At 48.6% G+C, this 16379-nt stretch overlaps 1 protein-coding gene across 7 annotated transcripts in view; it reads left to right on the forward strand.

Moving 5' to 3' along the window:
- The first annotated feature begins 14991 nt into the window (after window positions 1-14991).
- Window positions 14992-16379, forward strand: part of KMT2C (lysine methyltransferase 2C) — a 302911-nt gene continuing 301523 nt past the window's right edge. For all 7 annotated transcript variants that reach the window (XM_077268634.1, XM_077268636.1, XM_077268635.1 and 4 more), the window contains exon 1: window positions 14992-15455. In XM_077268634.1, the coding sequence (XP_077124749.1) occupies window positions 15313-15455 (143 nt within the window). In that variant the 5' untranslated portion in view covers window positions 14992-15312. The remainder of the gene's footprint in view (window positions 15456-16379) is intronic.

Here is a 16379-nt window from a genome sequence, read left to right on the forward strand (position 1 = left end):
TTCTGCCAGGAGAATTGCCTGGCCACATGTTTGGCTGCGGTGACTTCAAGCGTTCCGGAGTCACTTCAGGATTTTGTGGATGTGTTCCCTGAAAAGGGTTGCTCAGAGTTGCCGCCACATCGTCCCTATGACTGTTCTATCAGGTTTAAACCAGGGGCCAAGTTGCCTAAAGCAAGGATGTTTAACATCTCCGGTCCGGAGAGACAAGCGTTAAAACATTATATTGCTGAAAGCTTGAGCAAAGGGCACATCAGGCCGTCATCCTCGCCGGTGGCAGCAGGGTTCTTCTTTGTGAAGAAGAAAGATGGCGGATTACGCCCGTGTTTGGATTTCAGGGAGTTGAACCAGATTACGGTTCGTGATCCATACCCTATGCCACTGATACCAGATTTGTTCAACCAGGTGGCGGGTGCTAAGTGGTTTACCAAGCTTGACCTCAGGGGGGCGTACAACCTCATAAGAGTCCGTCAAGGTGATGAGTGGAAGATGGCTTTTAATACCCCTGAGGGTCATTTTGAAAATTTGGTGATGCCTTTTGGGTTGACTAACGCACCTGCAGTGTTCCATCATTTCATCAATGATGTGTTCTCGCATGTTTTGGGGAAATTCGTTATCGTGTACCTAGATGACATCCTCATATATTCTTGCGACCGTGATGCTCATTTAGATCATGTCAGGCAGGTGTTACAGCTTCTCAGAGAGAATAAGGTGTATGCTAAACTTGAGAAATGTGTATTTTCTGTTCAAGAGTTGCCTTTCTTGGGTTATATTGTGTCTGCTTCTGGTTTTAAAATGGACGCCGCTAAGGTGCAAGCGGTGCTGCATTGGGAACGTCCTGATAACCTGAAAGCACTTCAGCGGTTCCTTGGGTTTTCTAACTACTATACGAAATTTATCAAGGATTTTTCCATCATTGCTAAACCGCTAACTGACATGACTAAAAAGGGTACCAATTTCTCCGTTTGGCCTGAGGCTGCTGTGCGCGCATTTGAATTTCTTAAGAACAGTTTTGTTTCAGCCCCCATTCTTGTGTAGCCAGACGTATCAAAACCCTTTGTTGTGGAAGTCGATGCGTCTGAGGTTGGTGTGGGGGCGGTACTATCTCAAGGCTCATCTTTGAGTGGTTTGCGTCCGTGCGCTTATTTCTCCATGAAACTGTCGTCCGCCGAACGTAACTACGATATCGGCAACAGGGAGTTGTTGGCAATCAAGTTGGCCTTTGAGGAATGGCGACACTTCTTGGAGGGGTCGGTACATCAGGTTACTGTTATTACCGATCATAAGAATCTGCTGTATTTGGAGTCAGCCAAGCGTCTGTCCCCCAGGCAGGCTCGCTGGGCATTGTTTTTCACGCGGTTCAATTTTGTTGTCACTTACAGACCGGGGGGTGAACCTCGGGAGGATCCAGTACCCATCCTCCAAAAGGGTGTTGTGGTTTCGGCGCTCACTACCGAGGTTGAGGCTGAGATTGCCAAGGCTCAGGAGGAGGTACCATCTGAGCTTCCCATCAACAAATCTTTTGTACCGCTTCATGTACGCCTAAAGGTTTTGGGGGAGCATCATGATGCTGTCCTGGCTGGCCACCCAGGGGTTAGAGGTACCTTGGAGTTGGTGTCACGTCGGTTTTGGTGGCCCAAGATCCGACAGGATGTGGTCTCATACGTGCCAGCTTGTACCACGTGCGCTAGGGCTAAGACGCCCTGCTCCCGTCCTGTTGGCACACTACTTCCTCTTGAAGTACCTAGTAAGCCATGGACGGAAATCTCCATGGATTTCATCACTGATTTGCCTTCATTAGCTGGGAACACGGTCATCTTGGTGATTGTTGATCGGTTTTCAAAAATGTCGCACTTTGTGCCTTTGCCTTCGTTGCCTAACGCTAAGACTCTGGCTCAGGTATTTGTGCAGGAGGTGGTCAGACTTCATGGGGTTCCGTCTGACATCGTGTCTGATAGGGGGTCTCAGTTTGTGGCAAAATTTTGGAGAGCATTTTGCTCACGGCTGGGGATCAAGTTGTCTCATTCTTCGGCGTTCCATCCTCAGTCAAATGGTCAGACTGAGCGTTTGAACCAAAATTTGGAACAGTACTTACGCTGCTTTGTCTCTGATAACCAGGAGGAGTGGTCTACCTTTCTTCCTTTGGCTGAGTTTGCCATCAATAATCACCGCCAGGAGTCGTCTGGGGAGTCTCCGTTTTTTTGTGTTTACGGGCTACATCCTCATTTTTGTACCTTGAGTCAGAGGGGCTCTTCCGGCGTTCCGGAGGAGGATCAGTTAGGAGCACAATTATCATCAGTCTGGAGGAGAGTTAAACAGCGCCTGTTGAGTGTGGGTGCTAGGTACAAACGTGTGGCTGACAGTAGGCGTGTGCCAGGTCCGGACCTGAGTGTGGATGACTGGGTGTGGTTATCCACTAAAGACATAAGACTCAAAATACCATCCCTTGAATTGGGTCCACGGTTTATTGGTCCATTTAGGGTCACCGCCGTCATTAACCCAGTAGCGTACCGATTGGAGCTCCCTACAGTGTATAAGATACACAACGTGTTCCACAGGTCTCTTCTAAAGAAGGTGGTGGGTTCTGTGGACGCGGCGCCTATGCCACCTCCAGTCTTGGTGGATGGTAATTTGGAGTTTGAAGTCTCCAAGGTGGTTGACTCTCGTGTAGTGCGTCGTACTTTACAGTACTTGGTACACTGGCGTGGTTATGGGCCTGAGGAGAGGTCCTGGGTACCAGCCTCGGATATTCATGCGGATCGGCTGGTCAGGTTTTTTCATCGTCACCATCCAGACAAGCCGGGTCCTATAAGCCGTGAGGGCCCTGGGGTCCCTCGTAGAAGGCGGGGTACTGTCATGTCAGACGCTGTTCAGACCAGGTCGTTTGACAGACAGCGGTAATTCCGCTTTTGACCACTATTTGCTCATTGGCGTCGGCTAGGTTTTGTCCAGCTGTTCCAGGGTTAATTTACCTGATCCTCGGATTGGAAGCTGGGCCATGCCCATGGCCGTTAAATAGTTCTCCTGATCATTGGGCGTAGACGATTATAGCTTCTGTCTTGTGCGTTGTTATCTCGGTCCGGAGTGGAGAGCTGGTTGTTGGAGATTCGTTGCTGGTGGTGTATTTTACTTAGTCTTATTTACTCCTTCCTATATTTGTATTTATTTTGCCCTGCACATTTATAGTGTATTCCTGAGTGACTGCGGCGAGGTGTATATTTTCCTTTATCCTTGTCTGTGCTAACAGTGGGTATTGGTGTATTACCTCTTCACTGGGTGGTGGGCGGTTGGTGTCAGCCTAGGGTTGAAACAGGAGACAGGGCGAGGGTCGAGGACTAGACATGCACACCATCAGTGTAAACTCCAGGTAGAGGGTCAGTCAGGATTTCCCTAGTCTGAGGGAAATTGCAGGGGCCCGGGTTATTAGCTCTTGTTCACCTAATCTCCCCGTGACAACTGAGGCGTCACGGAGAATCAGAGATGCTGAGCAGACCGTAGAGGGGACGCCGGAGCACTAGCAATGGGGAGAGGTATTTGAAACAGTTTAAGGGGCAAGGCAGCAGGTGCCATTCCTAGCATTGGTCCCCCCTGACTATCTGTAGTGGGCCGCGTCCCGGATTGCCAGCCAGCCGGTGATGAGAGCAGCATCAGCAGGCAGGTCGGCAGCACTCAAAAATTAATTAATTTTGTACCTCTTGCTATACTACCATGGACACCATACTGGAAAATGGTATTAGAATAGTATCCAGATGGGTAATTTTTTTGTCCCTGAGTTTATATAACTCTAATAAAACATCCAAATCACGTTGCTGGTTATCTACAGTAGGTTACCCCAAATATAGACAATTTCTGTGCAAAACCTGTTCCCTTTCATGTAAAACTCTTGTTTTCTCAAGTTCCAATAATAGCAAGAGCTTCAAAATGAAGGAATTTCTGAATTGTAATTCAGACTATGTGGCTTATGCAATTGAATGCAAAGCTTGCAATCTCAAATATATAGGTTCTACTACTAGAAAGTTAAAAAATAGAATACGAGAACATCTCTATGATATCGTGCAACCTACTACTCGTAACATATCCAATGTGTCACACCACTTTATTTCTGTTCACAATAGGGGACACAATTCATTGAAATGTTTTTTCAATTGTACAAGTAAAAAAAACATTCTTGGGGTGGAGATAGAAATTATTACGTGATAGAAAAGCATTTTGGGTCTATCTGCTGGTTGCAAGTGTTCCAAAAGGATTAAATCTTAAAAAAAAGAATTGATGTTACACTACAAAATACGTACTTCTCTTCAGTCTCCTTTTCTGATTTTTGAGGTATTTGATGTATCTAACATGTCACTATGTAATCCATTTTCCTTTTTTCTGTTTGCACATATTTTTTCATATATGATTGCTTTTAAATTCTTTTCATAGTTGTCGGGGTTTGACAGCTTTAGACTACATGACAGTTTTTTGTTCTTCCCACCCCTCTTTAGTTAAAAAAAACAAAAACACGGCAGTGTCATCTATTATCACTTTACATAATTCTTCTATCGCCCCAAATAAGTAAACATGGGGCACATTACTGCTCCCAAGAGAATGTATTAGGCTGTGTGCACACGTTCCGGATTTTTGGCTTCTTTTGTGTTTTTTCGCTATAAAAACCATGAAAAAAACGCATCCATTAAGCATCCTATTAATAGAATGCAATCCGCAATTTTTGTGCACGTTTGCGGAAAAAAAACGCATTGCGGTAAAAAACGCAGCATGTTCATTAATTTTGCAGATTTTGGGGGGATTTCCTGCTATTTAATGCATTGGGAAGCTCCGGAAAAAAACAAGAAAAATCCGCACAAAAAAAAGCGCAAAAAAGTGAGAAAAAAGCTAAAAAAAAACGCGAAAAAAACCCATGCGGATTTCCTGCTGAAAAAGTCCGGTTTTGTTCAGGAAATTTCTGCAAAGAGTCCTAACGTGTGCACATAGCCTTAAGCAATCTAGAGATCAAAAATAATATGGACACCCAAAAAAGTGTGACACAAAGATGCAGTTCAGATTTAGGCTATGTTCACCTTTGGCGTTTTTTTTTTCTGCAGCCAAAACCTTCCCTCTTGGCAGTAAAAAAGTTGCATATAAAACACAGCTGCGTTTTTGCTGTGCGGATTACCTGTGATTTGTCTGCAGTGCAAGTTTACTTGACCAAAAATGCAGCAAAACCTGTTTGCGTTTTTTTGCAGCATTTTTACACATTATTACTGCTTTCTATGAACAAAAAAAAAGCTGCAAAAACTCTGAAAAGTATTGACGTGCTGATGATTTATATAATGCTGAAGTTTTCAAATTCAGTCAGCACAAAAAAAAAACCAAGCCTGTGTGTGAAGTTTTTAAAGTCTCATAGCTTTGTCTGGTACAGTAAAAATGTAACTTCTTTTCTGCAGAAACAAGGCAGCAAAAATACATACGGTAAACGCCACGTATGAACATACACTTATCAGTTTTCATGTCTACATGGTATTAATGAATTATCTACAGTAAGATAGCACAGAGATTTTATTGATTCTGTAAGCGGAAAGTCCTTGATTCTGCAGCCCCCTTCTATATCTCATTTGCATTGTGTACAGGATAACACACAGTGTCTACAAAGCAGACAAACATCAAATCCTGATAAAACCAGTAGACCAGCTCTCTTATGGGAGATCAATACATTTTGAGTATATTGTCCCCCCAGGCAGGCAGTCTGAGACACTCATGTTTCTGAATGGGGTTGATGCGGAGAAATATATAGATTTATGCAATCCACATTCATATGGATGGGACGGTTGTGAAAATGTCAGCAACAAAATGGCCACGAGTAAGTATACCATAAGGCTATGCTTATCTTATGGTCTGACTATCCATGAAAAAAATAATCGCAGCATGCACTGCTTTCTTCCGAGTCTCAGATGAGACTCACACATCAAGTCTACGGGACTTAAAAAGGAAAATCGGATGCCACAGAGAACATAGAGTGGCACACGATTTTTACAGATACATTTCTATAATAAAGCTAGGAAACTACATTTGATCTTGTACATTTCTTAATGTAGATGAATGAAAATGGATCACACACAGACGTCACACGGACATAAAAAGCCGCCACACAGATGGCACATGAATGAAAATGAGAAAAAAACAGTCCAAATTTTCTGGCTGAAACATGAACGATTTCTCATCCACTTGTCTGCAGGGGCCTTGAAATCCTTAACAAGTGAGACTCACAGCACGTGCAATTGTTTAGCCTCAATTTAAACCAGGATTCTGTCCCATATTGAATAGTAAATCTGTCTACCCGTTTTGTACTCCGTATATAAAGCATAAAATGCTGCAAAATAAGCATTTACATTATATAGAAGGAACTGCCAGAACTAACCCAGAGTGCATTTCCAGCTCACTCTGGACGTTAAAGGGGTATGCCCATCTACAAGATCCTATCCCAATATGTAGTGGGTGTAATAATAATGTTAGTATATAATTCCTATTAGAAATGTAGTATAGTTTTTCTGATTGCTATGTCTCTTTCCTCATGTGCAGGCATTGCAGGACTTTAGGTATCCATAGTTACGACCACTAGCAGCAACTAACTGTCACTATATCAATGGTCATAACCATGGATACCTAAGGTCCTGCAGTGCCTACGCATGAGGAAAGAGTCATAGCAAATCAGAAAAACTATACTACATTTCTAATTGAAGGTATTTGTTAATATTATTATTATTATTATTACACCTACTACATATTGGGATAGGAAATGGGAATACCCCATTAATGACGTATCCATAGGCTAGGGTCACACCACTGTATTTTCTCTCCTCTGAGAAAATCGGTCCGATTATGTTAATCACACTCTGGTCCTAGTTTGATTAGAGTGTGAACAAATTTTCTCAGATGTGTAGAAGAAAAATATTTTTTCGGTGCAGCCAGTCTGTGAAAATCAGAATGCACTTGGGTGTCATCTGAGTTCAGTCCGATTTTTTTCACAAACACATAGACATGAATGGCCAAGTGTGATCCGATAATTGGATGCAACTCGGGCATGCTGTGATTTTTTACTGGGACCAAGTAAAAAAAATCGGAGGTGTGCACAATCCTCATTGGATAATATTGGTCCGCCGGATAGAACTCGCCTGATTTTTACATCAAAGTCTGCAGACAGGCGTTTTCATTTATTGTAGATAAACTTTACAAAAATAAAATATAAACTAAAAAGTTACACTTTTTGTACAATTTGCAATCTACTTCTAATAATACTTCACCCACCCTCCTGTCAAGATCACACCTCACCACATGCATGCTCGACCCGCTCCCGTCCCACCTCATCCCTAACCTTTCCACGGTCTTCATCCCAACCCTAACGCACCTCTTCAACCTCTCACTCACAACAGGTGTCTTCCCCTCATCCTTCAAACATGCCAAGATCACACCCACCCTCAAATACCCTCCCTCGACCCATCCTCTGTGTCTAGCTATCGCCCGATATCTCTTCTCCCTTATGCCTCCAAATTGCTGGAGCAACATGTCCATCTTGAACTGTCCTCCCACCTCTCCTCCTGCTCCCTCTTTGATCGGTTACAATCTGGCTTCCGTTCCCATCACTCAACTGAAACTGCCCTAACTAAAGTCACCAATGACCTACTAACCGCCAAGAGCAAGCGACACTACTCTGTCCTCCTTCTCCTGGACCTGTCTTCTGCCTTTGACACTGTGGACCACTCCCTTCTGCTACAAATCCTCTCATTTCTTGGCATCACAGACTTGGCCCTTTCCTGGATCTCGTCATATCTGACAGACCGGACATTCAGTGTCTCCCTCCCCCACACCACCTCCTCACCTCGCCCCTTGTCAGTCGGTGTTCCTCAAGGCTCAGTTCTATGACCCCTACTCTTCTCCATCTACACCTTCGGTCTGGGACAGCTCATAGATTCCCACGGTATGCAGTACCATCTCTATGCTGACGACACGCAGATCTACCTATCCAGACCTGACCTCACCTCCTTACTCACCAAAATCCCACACTGTCTGTCTGCTATTTCAGCCTTCTTTTCTGCTCGCTTTCTACAACTGAACATGGACAAAACAGAATTCATTATCTTTCCCCATCTCACTCTACCCCTCCACCAGACCTATCCATCAATGTCAATGACTGCTCACTTTCCCCAGTCCCACACGCCCGGTGCCTCAGGGTGATCCTCGACTCTGCCCTCTCTTTTAAGCCGCATATCCAAGCCCTTGCCTCCTCCTGCCGCCTCAAACTCAAAAACAATTCCCGGATCCGCGCATTCCTTGACCGCGACACCGCAAAAATACTAGTGCATGCCCTTATCATCTCCCGCCTCGACTACTGCAACCTCCTACTCTCTGGACTCCCCTCTAGCACTCTGGCACCACTCCAATCCATCCTACACTCTGCTGCCCGACTAATCTACCTGTCTCCCCGCTATTCCCCAGCCTCTCCCCTATGCCAAGCCCTTCACTGGCTTCCTATTGCCCAGAGACTCCAGTTCAAAACCCTCACAATGACCTACAAAGCCATCCACAACCTATCTCCTCCATACATCTGTGACATGATCTCCCGGTACCTACCAACACGCAACCTCCGATCCTCTCAAGATCTCCTTCTCTACTCCCCTCTCATCTCTTCTTCCCACAACCGCATCCAAGACTTCTCCCGTGCTTCCCCCATACTCTGGAACTCTCTACCCCAGCACAACAGGCTCTCGCCTACCATAGAAACCTTCAAAAAGAACCTGAAGACTCACCTCTTCCAACAAGCCTACAGCCTGCAGTGATCCTCAACCTACTGAACCGCCGCACAACCAGCTCTACCCTCTCCTAATGTATCCTCACCCATCCCCTGCAGACTGTGAGCCCTCACGGGCAGGGTCCTCCCTCCTTATGTACCCGTATGCCTTGTTTTTTGCTCATGTTTAATGTATTTGTCTATATTTGCCCCGTATTTCACATGTAAAGCGCCGTGGAATAAATGGCGCTATAAAAATGTCTAATAATAATAATACTTAACAAGATATTAAAGGAAACAATAACAAAATTATTTGGGTATCTGAACAAATGAAAAACTTAAATATACCGATCTTTATTGTGCTCGCTTATATAGCGCCATTAATTCCACAGCGCTTTAAAGACATCACTGTCCCCTTTGGGGCTCACAATCTAGATTCCCTATCAGCATGTCTTTGCGTGTGGGAGGAAACCGGAGAACCACGGGGAGAATATACAAACTCCTCGCAGATGTCGTCCTTGGTGAGATTTGAATATGCCAGAACCCCAGTGCGGCAAAGCTGCAGTGCTAACCACTGAGCCACCATGCTGCCCCAATAATATATAGATATATATTTATGTGCACATACATTTCTCTTCATTTTATGTCCTTCAGATCGGTGGGGTCTGGGTCCTATGGGTAAGGGTTCATAGACTTAATTCAGATTAGATATTAGAGAAAATAATTTGACAGTGAGGGACATCAATGAGTGGAACAGGCTGCCATGAGAAGTGGTGAGTTCTCCTTCAATGGAAGTCTTCAAACAGAGGCTGGACAGACATCTGCTGAGATGGCTTAGTGAATCCTGCATTGAACACGATGGCCCTGGAGGTCCCTTCCAACTCTAACATTATATGATTCTACTGAGCTCCTACACTCTGATTTGCCTGAGTTCATGCAGGAACTCAGGGCTTCTTCCTACTGAGCAGCGCACTTTTGTACTTTTTGTGTGATCGGTGGTGATCTCAGGATTCGGACCTCCACTGATCTGCAAAACATGTATATCGATCAGGGGCAGACATACCATCAGTACAACCTGTACAGTTGCACAAGGGCCCAAAGGGTAAGAGGTCCACTACTACCCAAAGAAGGTGGAATTGTGCATTATTATCTATGAGGAGTTAGTGGACTGCCAAGGGTCCATATAAGGTTCTTTCCCAGGGGCCCCTTTCTATCTGTGTCTGCGCCTGATAAAAACAGACACTTTTTTGGACCTGTCAACACTTAATCTGCAAAATGACAGTTTGTTCATATAGGATAAAAGCCTTGTAATCTACATTCACTTTTGAACACTATTGTGACCGTAAGCGATCAGTTGCCTCAGGTAAAGCTCACACCATGAGTTTTAAGGTACCTTCACACGAAACGACTTTACAACGAGAACGACAACGATATTTGACGTTGCAGCGTCCTGGATAGCGATATCGTTGTGTTTGACATGCAGCAGCGATCTGGATCCTGCTGTGATATCGCTGGTCGTTGAATAAAGTTCAGAACTTTATTTGGTCGTCAGACCGGCGTGTATCGTCAGGTTTGACACCAAAAGCAACGATACCAGTGATGTTTTACGCTGGTAACCAGGGTAAATATCGGGTTACTAAGCGCAGGGCCGCGCTTAGTAACCCGATGTTTACCCTGGTTACCAGCGTAAAAGTAAAAAAAACAGTACATACTCACCTGCGCGTCCCCTGCCGTCCGCTTCCTGCTCTGACTGAGCGCCGGCCCTAAAGTGAAAGTAAAAGCACAGCGGTGACGTCACCGCTCTGCTGTTAGGGCCGGCGCTCACACAGTACAGGAAGCGGACGCCGGGGGACGCGCAGGTGAGCATGTACTGTTTGTTATTTTTACTTTTACGCTGGTAACCAGGGTAAACATTGGGTTACTAAGCACGGCCCTGCGCTTAGCAACCCGATGTTTACCCTGGTTACCCGGGGACCTCGGCATCGTTGGTCGCTGGAGAGCGGTCTGTGTGACAGCTCTCCAGCGACCAAACAGCGACGCTGCAGCGATCGGCATCGTTGTCGCTATCGCTGCAGCGTCGCTTCGTGTGAAGGTACCTTTAGAAGCTGCAAGTTATCACAGTTCCAGCAAAGTGGATGGGATTAATAGAACTCTCATTCCCATTGTGCGTCTTTTTTACTCAGTGTAAACTGTTCCCCAATCCCTGACATGTCGCATTCTCTTGCAGCTGAGTTTTCTGTGTGGATGTTCCCCAATCCCCGACATGTCGCATTCTCTTGAGGGTATACTGAGTTTTCTGTGCGGATGTTCCCCAATCCCCGACACGTCGCAGTCTCTTCTGGCTGAGTTTTCTGTGTGGATGTTCCCCAATCCCCGACATGTCGCATTCTCTTGCGGCTGAGTTTTCTGTGTGGATGTTCCCCAATCCCCGACATGTCACATTCTCTTGCGGGTACGCTGAGTTTTCTGTGCGGATGTTCGCCAATCCCTGACATGTCGCATTCTCTTGTGGCTGAGTTTTCTGTATGGATGTTCCCCAATCCCCGACATGTCGCATTCTCTTGAGGGTATACTGAGTTTTCTGTGCGGATGTTCCCCAATCCCCAACACGTCGCAGTCTCTTCTGGCTGAGTTTTCTGTGCGGATGTTCGCCAATCCCCGACATGTCACATTCTCTTGCGGCTGAGTTTTCTGTGTGGATGTTCCCCAATCCCCGACATGTCACATTCTCTTGCGGCTGAGTTTTCTGTGTGGATGTTCCCCAATCCCCGACATGTTACATTCTCTTGCGGGTACGCTGAGTTTTCTGTGCGGATGTTCGCCAATCCCCGACATGTCACATTCTCTTGCGGCTGAGTTTTCTATGTGGATGTTCCCCAATCCCCGACATGTCGCATTCTCTTGCGGGTACACTGAGTTTGCTGTGCCGATGTTCCCCAATATGTCACATTCTCTTGCGGGTACGCTGAGTTTTCTGTGCGGATGTTCGCCAATCCCCGACATGTCGCATTCTCTTGTGGCTGAGTTTTCTGTATGGATGTTCCCCAATCCCCGACATGTCGCATTCTCTTGCGGGTACGCTGAGTTTTCTGTACGAATGTTCGCCAATCCCCGACATGTCGCATTCTCTTGTGGCTAAGTTTTCTGTGTGGATGTTCCCCAATCCCCGACATGTCGCATTCTCTTGTGGATGAGTTTTCTGTGTGGATGTTCCCCAATCCCCGACATGTCACATTCTCTTGCGGGAACGCTGAGTTTTCTGTGCGGATGTTCGCCAATCCCCGACATGTCGCATTCTCTTGTGGCTGAGTTTTCTGTGTGGATGTTCCCCAATCCCCGACATGTCGCATTCTCTTGAGGGTATACTGAGTTTTCTGTGCGGATGTTCCCCAATCCCCGACACGTCGCAGTCTCTTCTGGCTGAGTTTTCTGTGTGGATGTTCCCCAATCCCCGACATGTCACATTCTCTTGCGGCTGAGTTTTCTGTGTGGATGTTCCCCAATCCCCGACATGTCGCATTCTCTTGTGGCTGAGTTTTCTGTGTGGATGTTCCCCAATCCCCGACATGTCGCATTCTCTTGCGGCTGAGTTTTCTGTGTGGATGTTCCCCAATCCCCGACATGTCACATTCTCTTGCGGGTACGCTGAGTTTTCTGTGCGGATGTTCGCCAATCCCCGACATGTCGCATTCTCTTGTGGCTGAGTTTTCTGTGTGGATGTTCCCCAATCCCCGACATGTCACATTCTCTTGCGGGTACGCTGAGTTTTCTGTGCGGATGTTCGCCAATCCCCGACATGTCCCATTCTCTTGTGGCTGAGTTTTCTGTATGGATGTTCCCCAATCCCCGACATGTCGCATTCTCTTGAGGGTATACTGAGTTTTCTGTGCGGATGTTCCCCAATCCCCGACACGTCGCAGTCTCTTCTGGCTGAGTTTTCTGTGCGGATGTTCGCCAATCCCCGACATGTCACATTCTCTTGCGGCTGAGTTTTCTATGTGGATGTTCCCCAATCCCCGACATGTCGCATTCTCTTGCGGGTACACTGAGTTTGCTGTGCCGATGTTCCCCAATATGTCACATTCTCTTGCAGGTACGCTGAGTTTTCTGTGCGGATGTTCGCCAATCCCCGACATGTCGCATTCTCTTGTGGCTGAGTTTTCTGTATGGATGTTCCCCAATATGTCGCATTCTCTTGCGGGTACGCTGAGTTTTCTGTGCGGATGTTCGCCAATCCCCGACATGTCGCATTCTCTTGTGGCTGAGTTTTCTGTGTGGATGTTCCCCAATCCCCGACATGTCGCATTCTGTTGCGGCTGAGTTTTCTGTGTGGATGTTCCCCAATCCCCGACATGTCACATTCTCTTGCGGGTACGCTGAGTTTTCTGTGCGGATGTTCGCCAATCCCCGACATGTCGCATTCTCTTGTGGCTGAGTTTTCTGTGCGGATGTTCCCCAATCCCCGACACGTCGCAGTCTCTTCTGGCTGAGTTTTCTGTGTGGATGTTCCCCAATCCCCGACATGTCACATTCTCTTGCGGCTGAGTTTTCTGTGTGGATGTTCCCCAATCCCCGACATGTCACATTCTCTTGCGGGTACGCTGAGTTTTCTGTGCGGATGTTCGCCAATCCCCGACATGTCGCATTCTCTTGTGGCTGAGTTTTCTGTGTGGATGTTCCCCAATCCCCGACATGTCACATTCTCTTGCGGCTGAGTTTTCTGTGTGGATGTTCCCCAATCCCCGACATGTCGCATTCTCTTGCGGCTGAGTTTTCTGTGTGGATGTTCCCCAATCCCCGACATGTCGCATTCTCTTGCTGCTGATATTTCTGTGTGGATGTTCCCTAATCCCCGACATGTCGCATTCCCTTGCGGCTGAGTTTTCTGTGTGGAAGTTCCCCAATCCCCGACATGTCGCATTCCCTTGCAGCTGAGTTTTCTGTGTGGATGTTCCCCAATCCCCGACATGTCACATTCTCTTGCGGGTATACTGAGTTTTCTGTGCAGATGTTCCCCAATCCCCGACATGTCACATTTTCTAGCGGGTACGCTGATTTTTCTGTGCGGATGTTCCCCAATCCCTGACATGTCGCATTCTCTTGCGTCTGAGTTTTCTGTGTGGATGTTCCCCAATTCCCGACATGTCGCATTTCCTTGCGGCTGAGTTTTCTGTGTGGATGTTCCATAATCCCCGACATGTCACATTCTCTCGCGGCTGAGTTTTCTGTGTGGATGTTCCCCAATCCCCGACATGTCGCATTCCCTTGCGGGTACGCTGAGTTTTCTGTGCAGATGTTCCCCACAGAATTATATTAGATTCGGAAAATCATGTTGTTTACAAGTGACTAATAGTTTTGTCAAAGCCAAATATCAGGACGAATAAAAAAACAAAGCAACTTTATGTAAAATGGAACATACCAAAGAGACAAAAAATGCAATAAGAAAGCATGTGAAAAAAAAACACACTTAAAAACACAAAGAAAAAACCCATGTTTCCTAATTTCGCCAATAGGTGCAGAAAATCTGCAACATCAAAACCTCATCAGATACTCATGGTGGGAACGTCCCTTATGGATGCATGCAGTATGCCCATCAGGATTCCCCTCTATTTCAGGGCAAGAGGTCGGCAATGTGACCATAAATCTGCAACCGGCATACGCGGTCATGTGATCGGCCCTTCGCTCGGTGAATCCTGACAGTCTGCAGATTGCGCACAGCCAGAAGGCAATCTACAGTCACACGAGAGATGGCTAAGCAGTGAAAACTCCTTTAGGCTAGATGCACATGAAGTCTTCTGGAGGAATCTTTTTTAGCTGCTTTCACAACATGCAGGCTTCAGAGCTGAAATCTCCCAGCATTCCTTGCAGGTAAGCCGGATTATAATGGCTCAATAGTGTATTTCCACTGACAGATCAGTGAGTGCAGCTCTAGGCTGTAATTCTGCGTCAGCACAGGGAAAACATTCACAGTTCTGCTGTAGCTTTATTATTGTAAGTCACCACCTGGAGTAACTGCCGGCCGCTCCGGGAGACCGCTGACCAGCACTCACTGCCTCTGCCGCCGGGGACAGCACTCAGCCGGATCCCGTGACGTCAGAACTCCGGAGCTCCACGTTTCCCCTGCGACCTCAGCCGCCCTCTGCTGTCAGAGTGAGAGAGGCGGGGACTGGGCTAAGTGACGTCACTACCAGCGCGCCCACCCTCCCCCTCCCGCTGGCGCGCATGCGTGTCTGTAGAGTGGGAGCCCGCAGGGAGGGGGAAGTGAGTCACACGCAGCTTGTCGCACACAGTGACTCGCTCGGGATTCGTGCTGACCGGATTGCCTCAGAGACAGCGGGGTGAGGCCGTGGCGTACAGACCGAGGAGCGGCTCCTGAGGGGCCATTTCTCCCGTACTGCCCCCCTCCTCCTTTGTTGTTATCCCAAGGGGTAATCCCGGGCCTCCACCTCCTCTCCGTCCCTCCCCGAATCCACCCCCCAGTGTCACCCGCAACATCCACCCGACGATGCGACGGCCTGAGCCCGGGGAGGATCAATGCGGCCCCCTTCCCTAGGATGTCATCCGAGGACAAGAAGCTAGAGTCCGCCTGTGAGCAGCCCGGGCCCCCGGCCCCTGCCAGCCCCGCAACCACGGACAAAAGACCCCGGGGCCGCCCCCGGAAAGATGGAGCCTCCCCGCTACAGAGAGTCCGCAAGAAGTAAGTGCCTGCCCGTGACACCCAGCTGTGGAGAGACGAGCTGCTGCCTGAGCCGGTCCTCCTCCTGCCCTGCGCCCTGTCCTCCTCCTGCCTGCCCTGTCCTCCTCCTGCCTGCCCTGCGCCCTGTCCTCCTCCTGCCTGCCCTCCTCCTGCCTGCCCTGCGCCCTGTCCTCCTCCTGCCTGCCCTGCGCCCTGTCCTCCTCCTGCCTGCCCTGCGCCCTGTCCTCCTCCTGCCTGCCCTGCGCCCTGTCCTCCTCCTGCCTGCCCTGCGCCCTGTCCTCCTCCTGCCTGCCCTGCGCCCTGTCCTCCTCCTGCCTGCCCTGCGCCCTGTCCTCCTCCTGCCTGCCCTGCGCCCTGTCCTCCTCCTGCCTGCCCTGCGCCCTGTCCTCCTCCTGCCTGCCCTGCGCCCTGTCCTCCTCCTGCCTGCCCTGCGCCCTGTCCTCGCCCTGCGCCCTGTCCTCCTCCTGCCTGCCCTGCGCCCTGTCCTCCTCCTGCCTGCCCTGCGCCCTGTCCTCCTCCTGCCTGCCCTGCGCCCTTTCCTCCTCCTGCCTGCCCTGCGCCCTGTCCTCCTCCTCCTGCCTGCCCTGCGCCCTGTCCTCCTCCTCCTGCCTGCCCTGCGCCCTGTCCTCCTCCTCCTGCCTGCCCTGCGCCCTGTCCTCCTCCTCCTGCCTGCCCTGCGCCCTGTCCTCCTCCTCCTGCCTGCCCTGCGCCCTGTCCTCCTCCTCCTGCCTGCCCTGCGCCCTGTCCTCCTCCTGCCTGCCCTGCGCCCTGTCCTCCTCCTGCCTGCCCTGCGCCCTGTCCTCCTCCTGCCTGCCCTGCGCCCTGTCCTCCTCCTGCCTGCCCTGCGCCCTGTCCTCCTCCTGCCTGCCCTGCGCCCTGTCCTCCTCCTGCCTGCCCTGCGCCCTGTCCTCCTCCTGCCTGCCC

Source organism: Ranitomeya variabilis, chromosome 6, assembly GCF_051348905.1.
Source record: "Ranitomeya variabilis isolate aRanVar5 chromosome 6, aRanVar5.hap1, whole genome shotgun sequence".
NCBI classification, from domain to species: Eukaryota; Metazoa; Chordata; class Amphibia; order Anura; family Dendrobatidae; genus Ranitomeya; species Ranitomeya variabilis.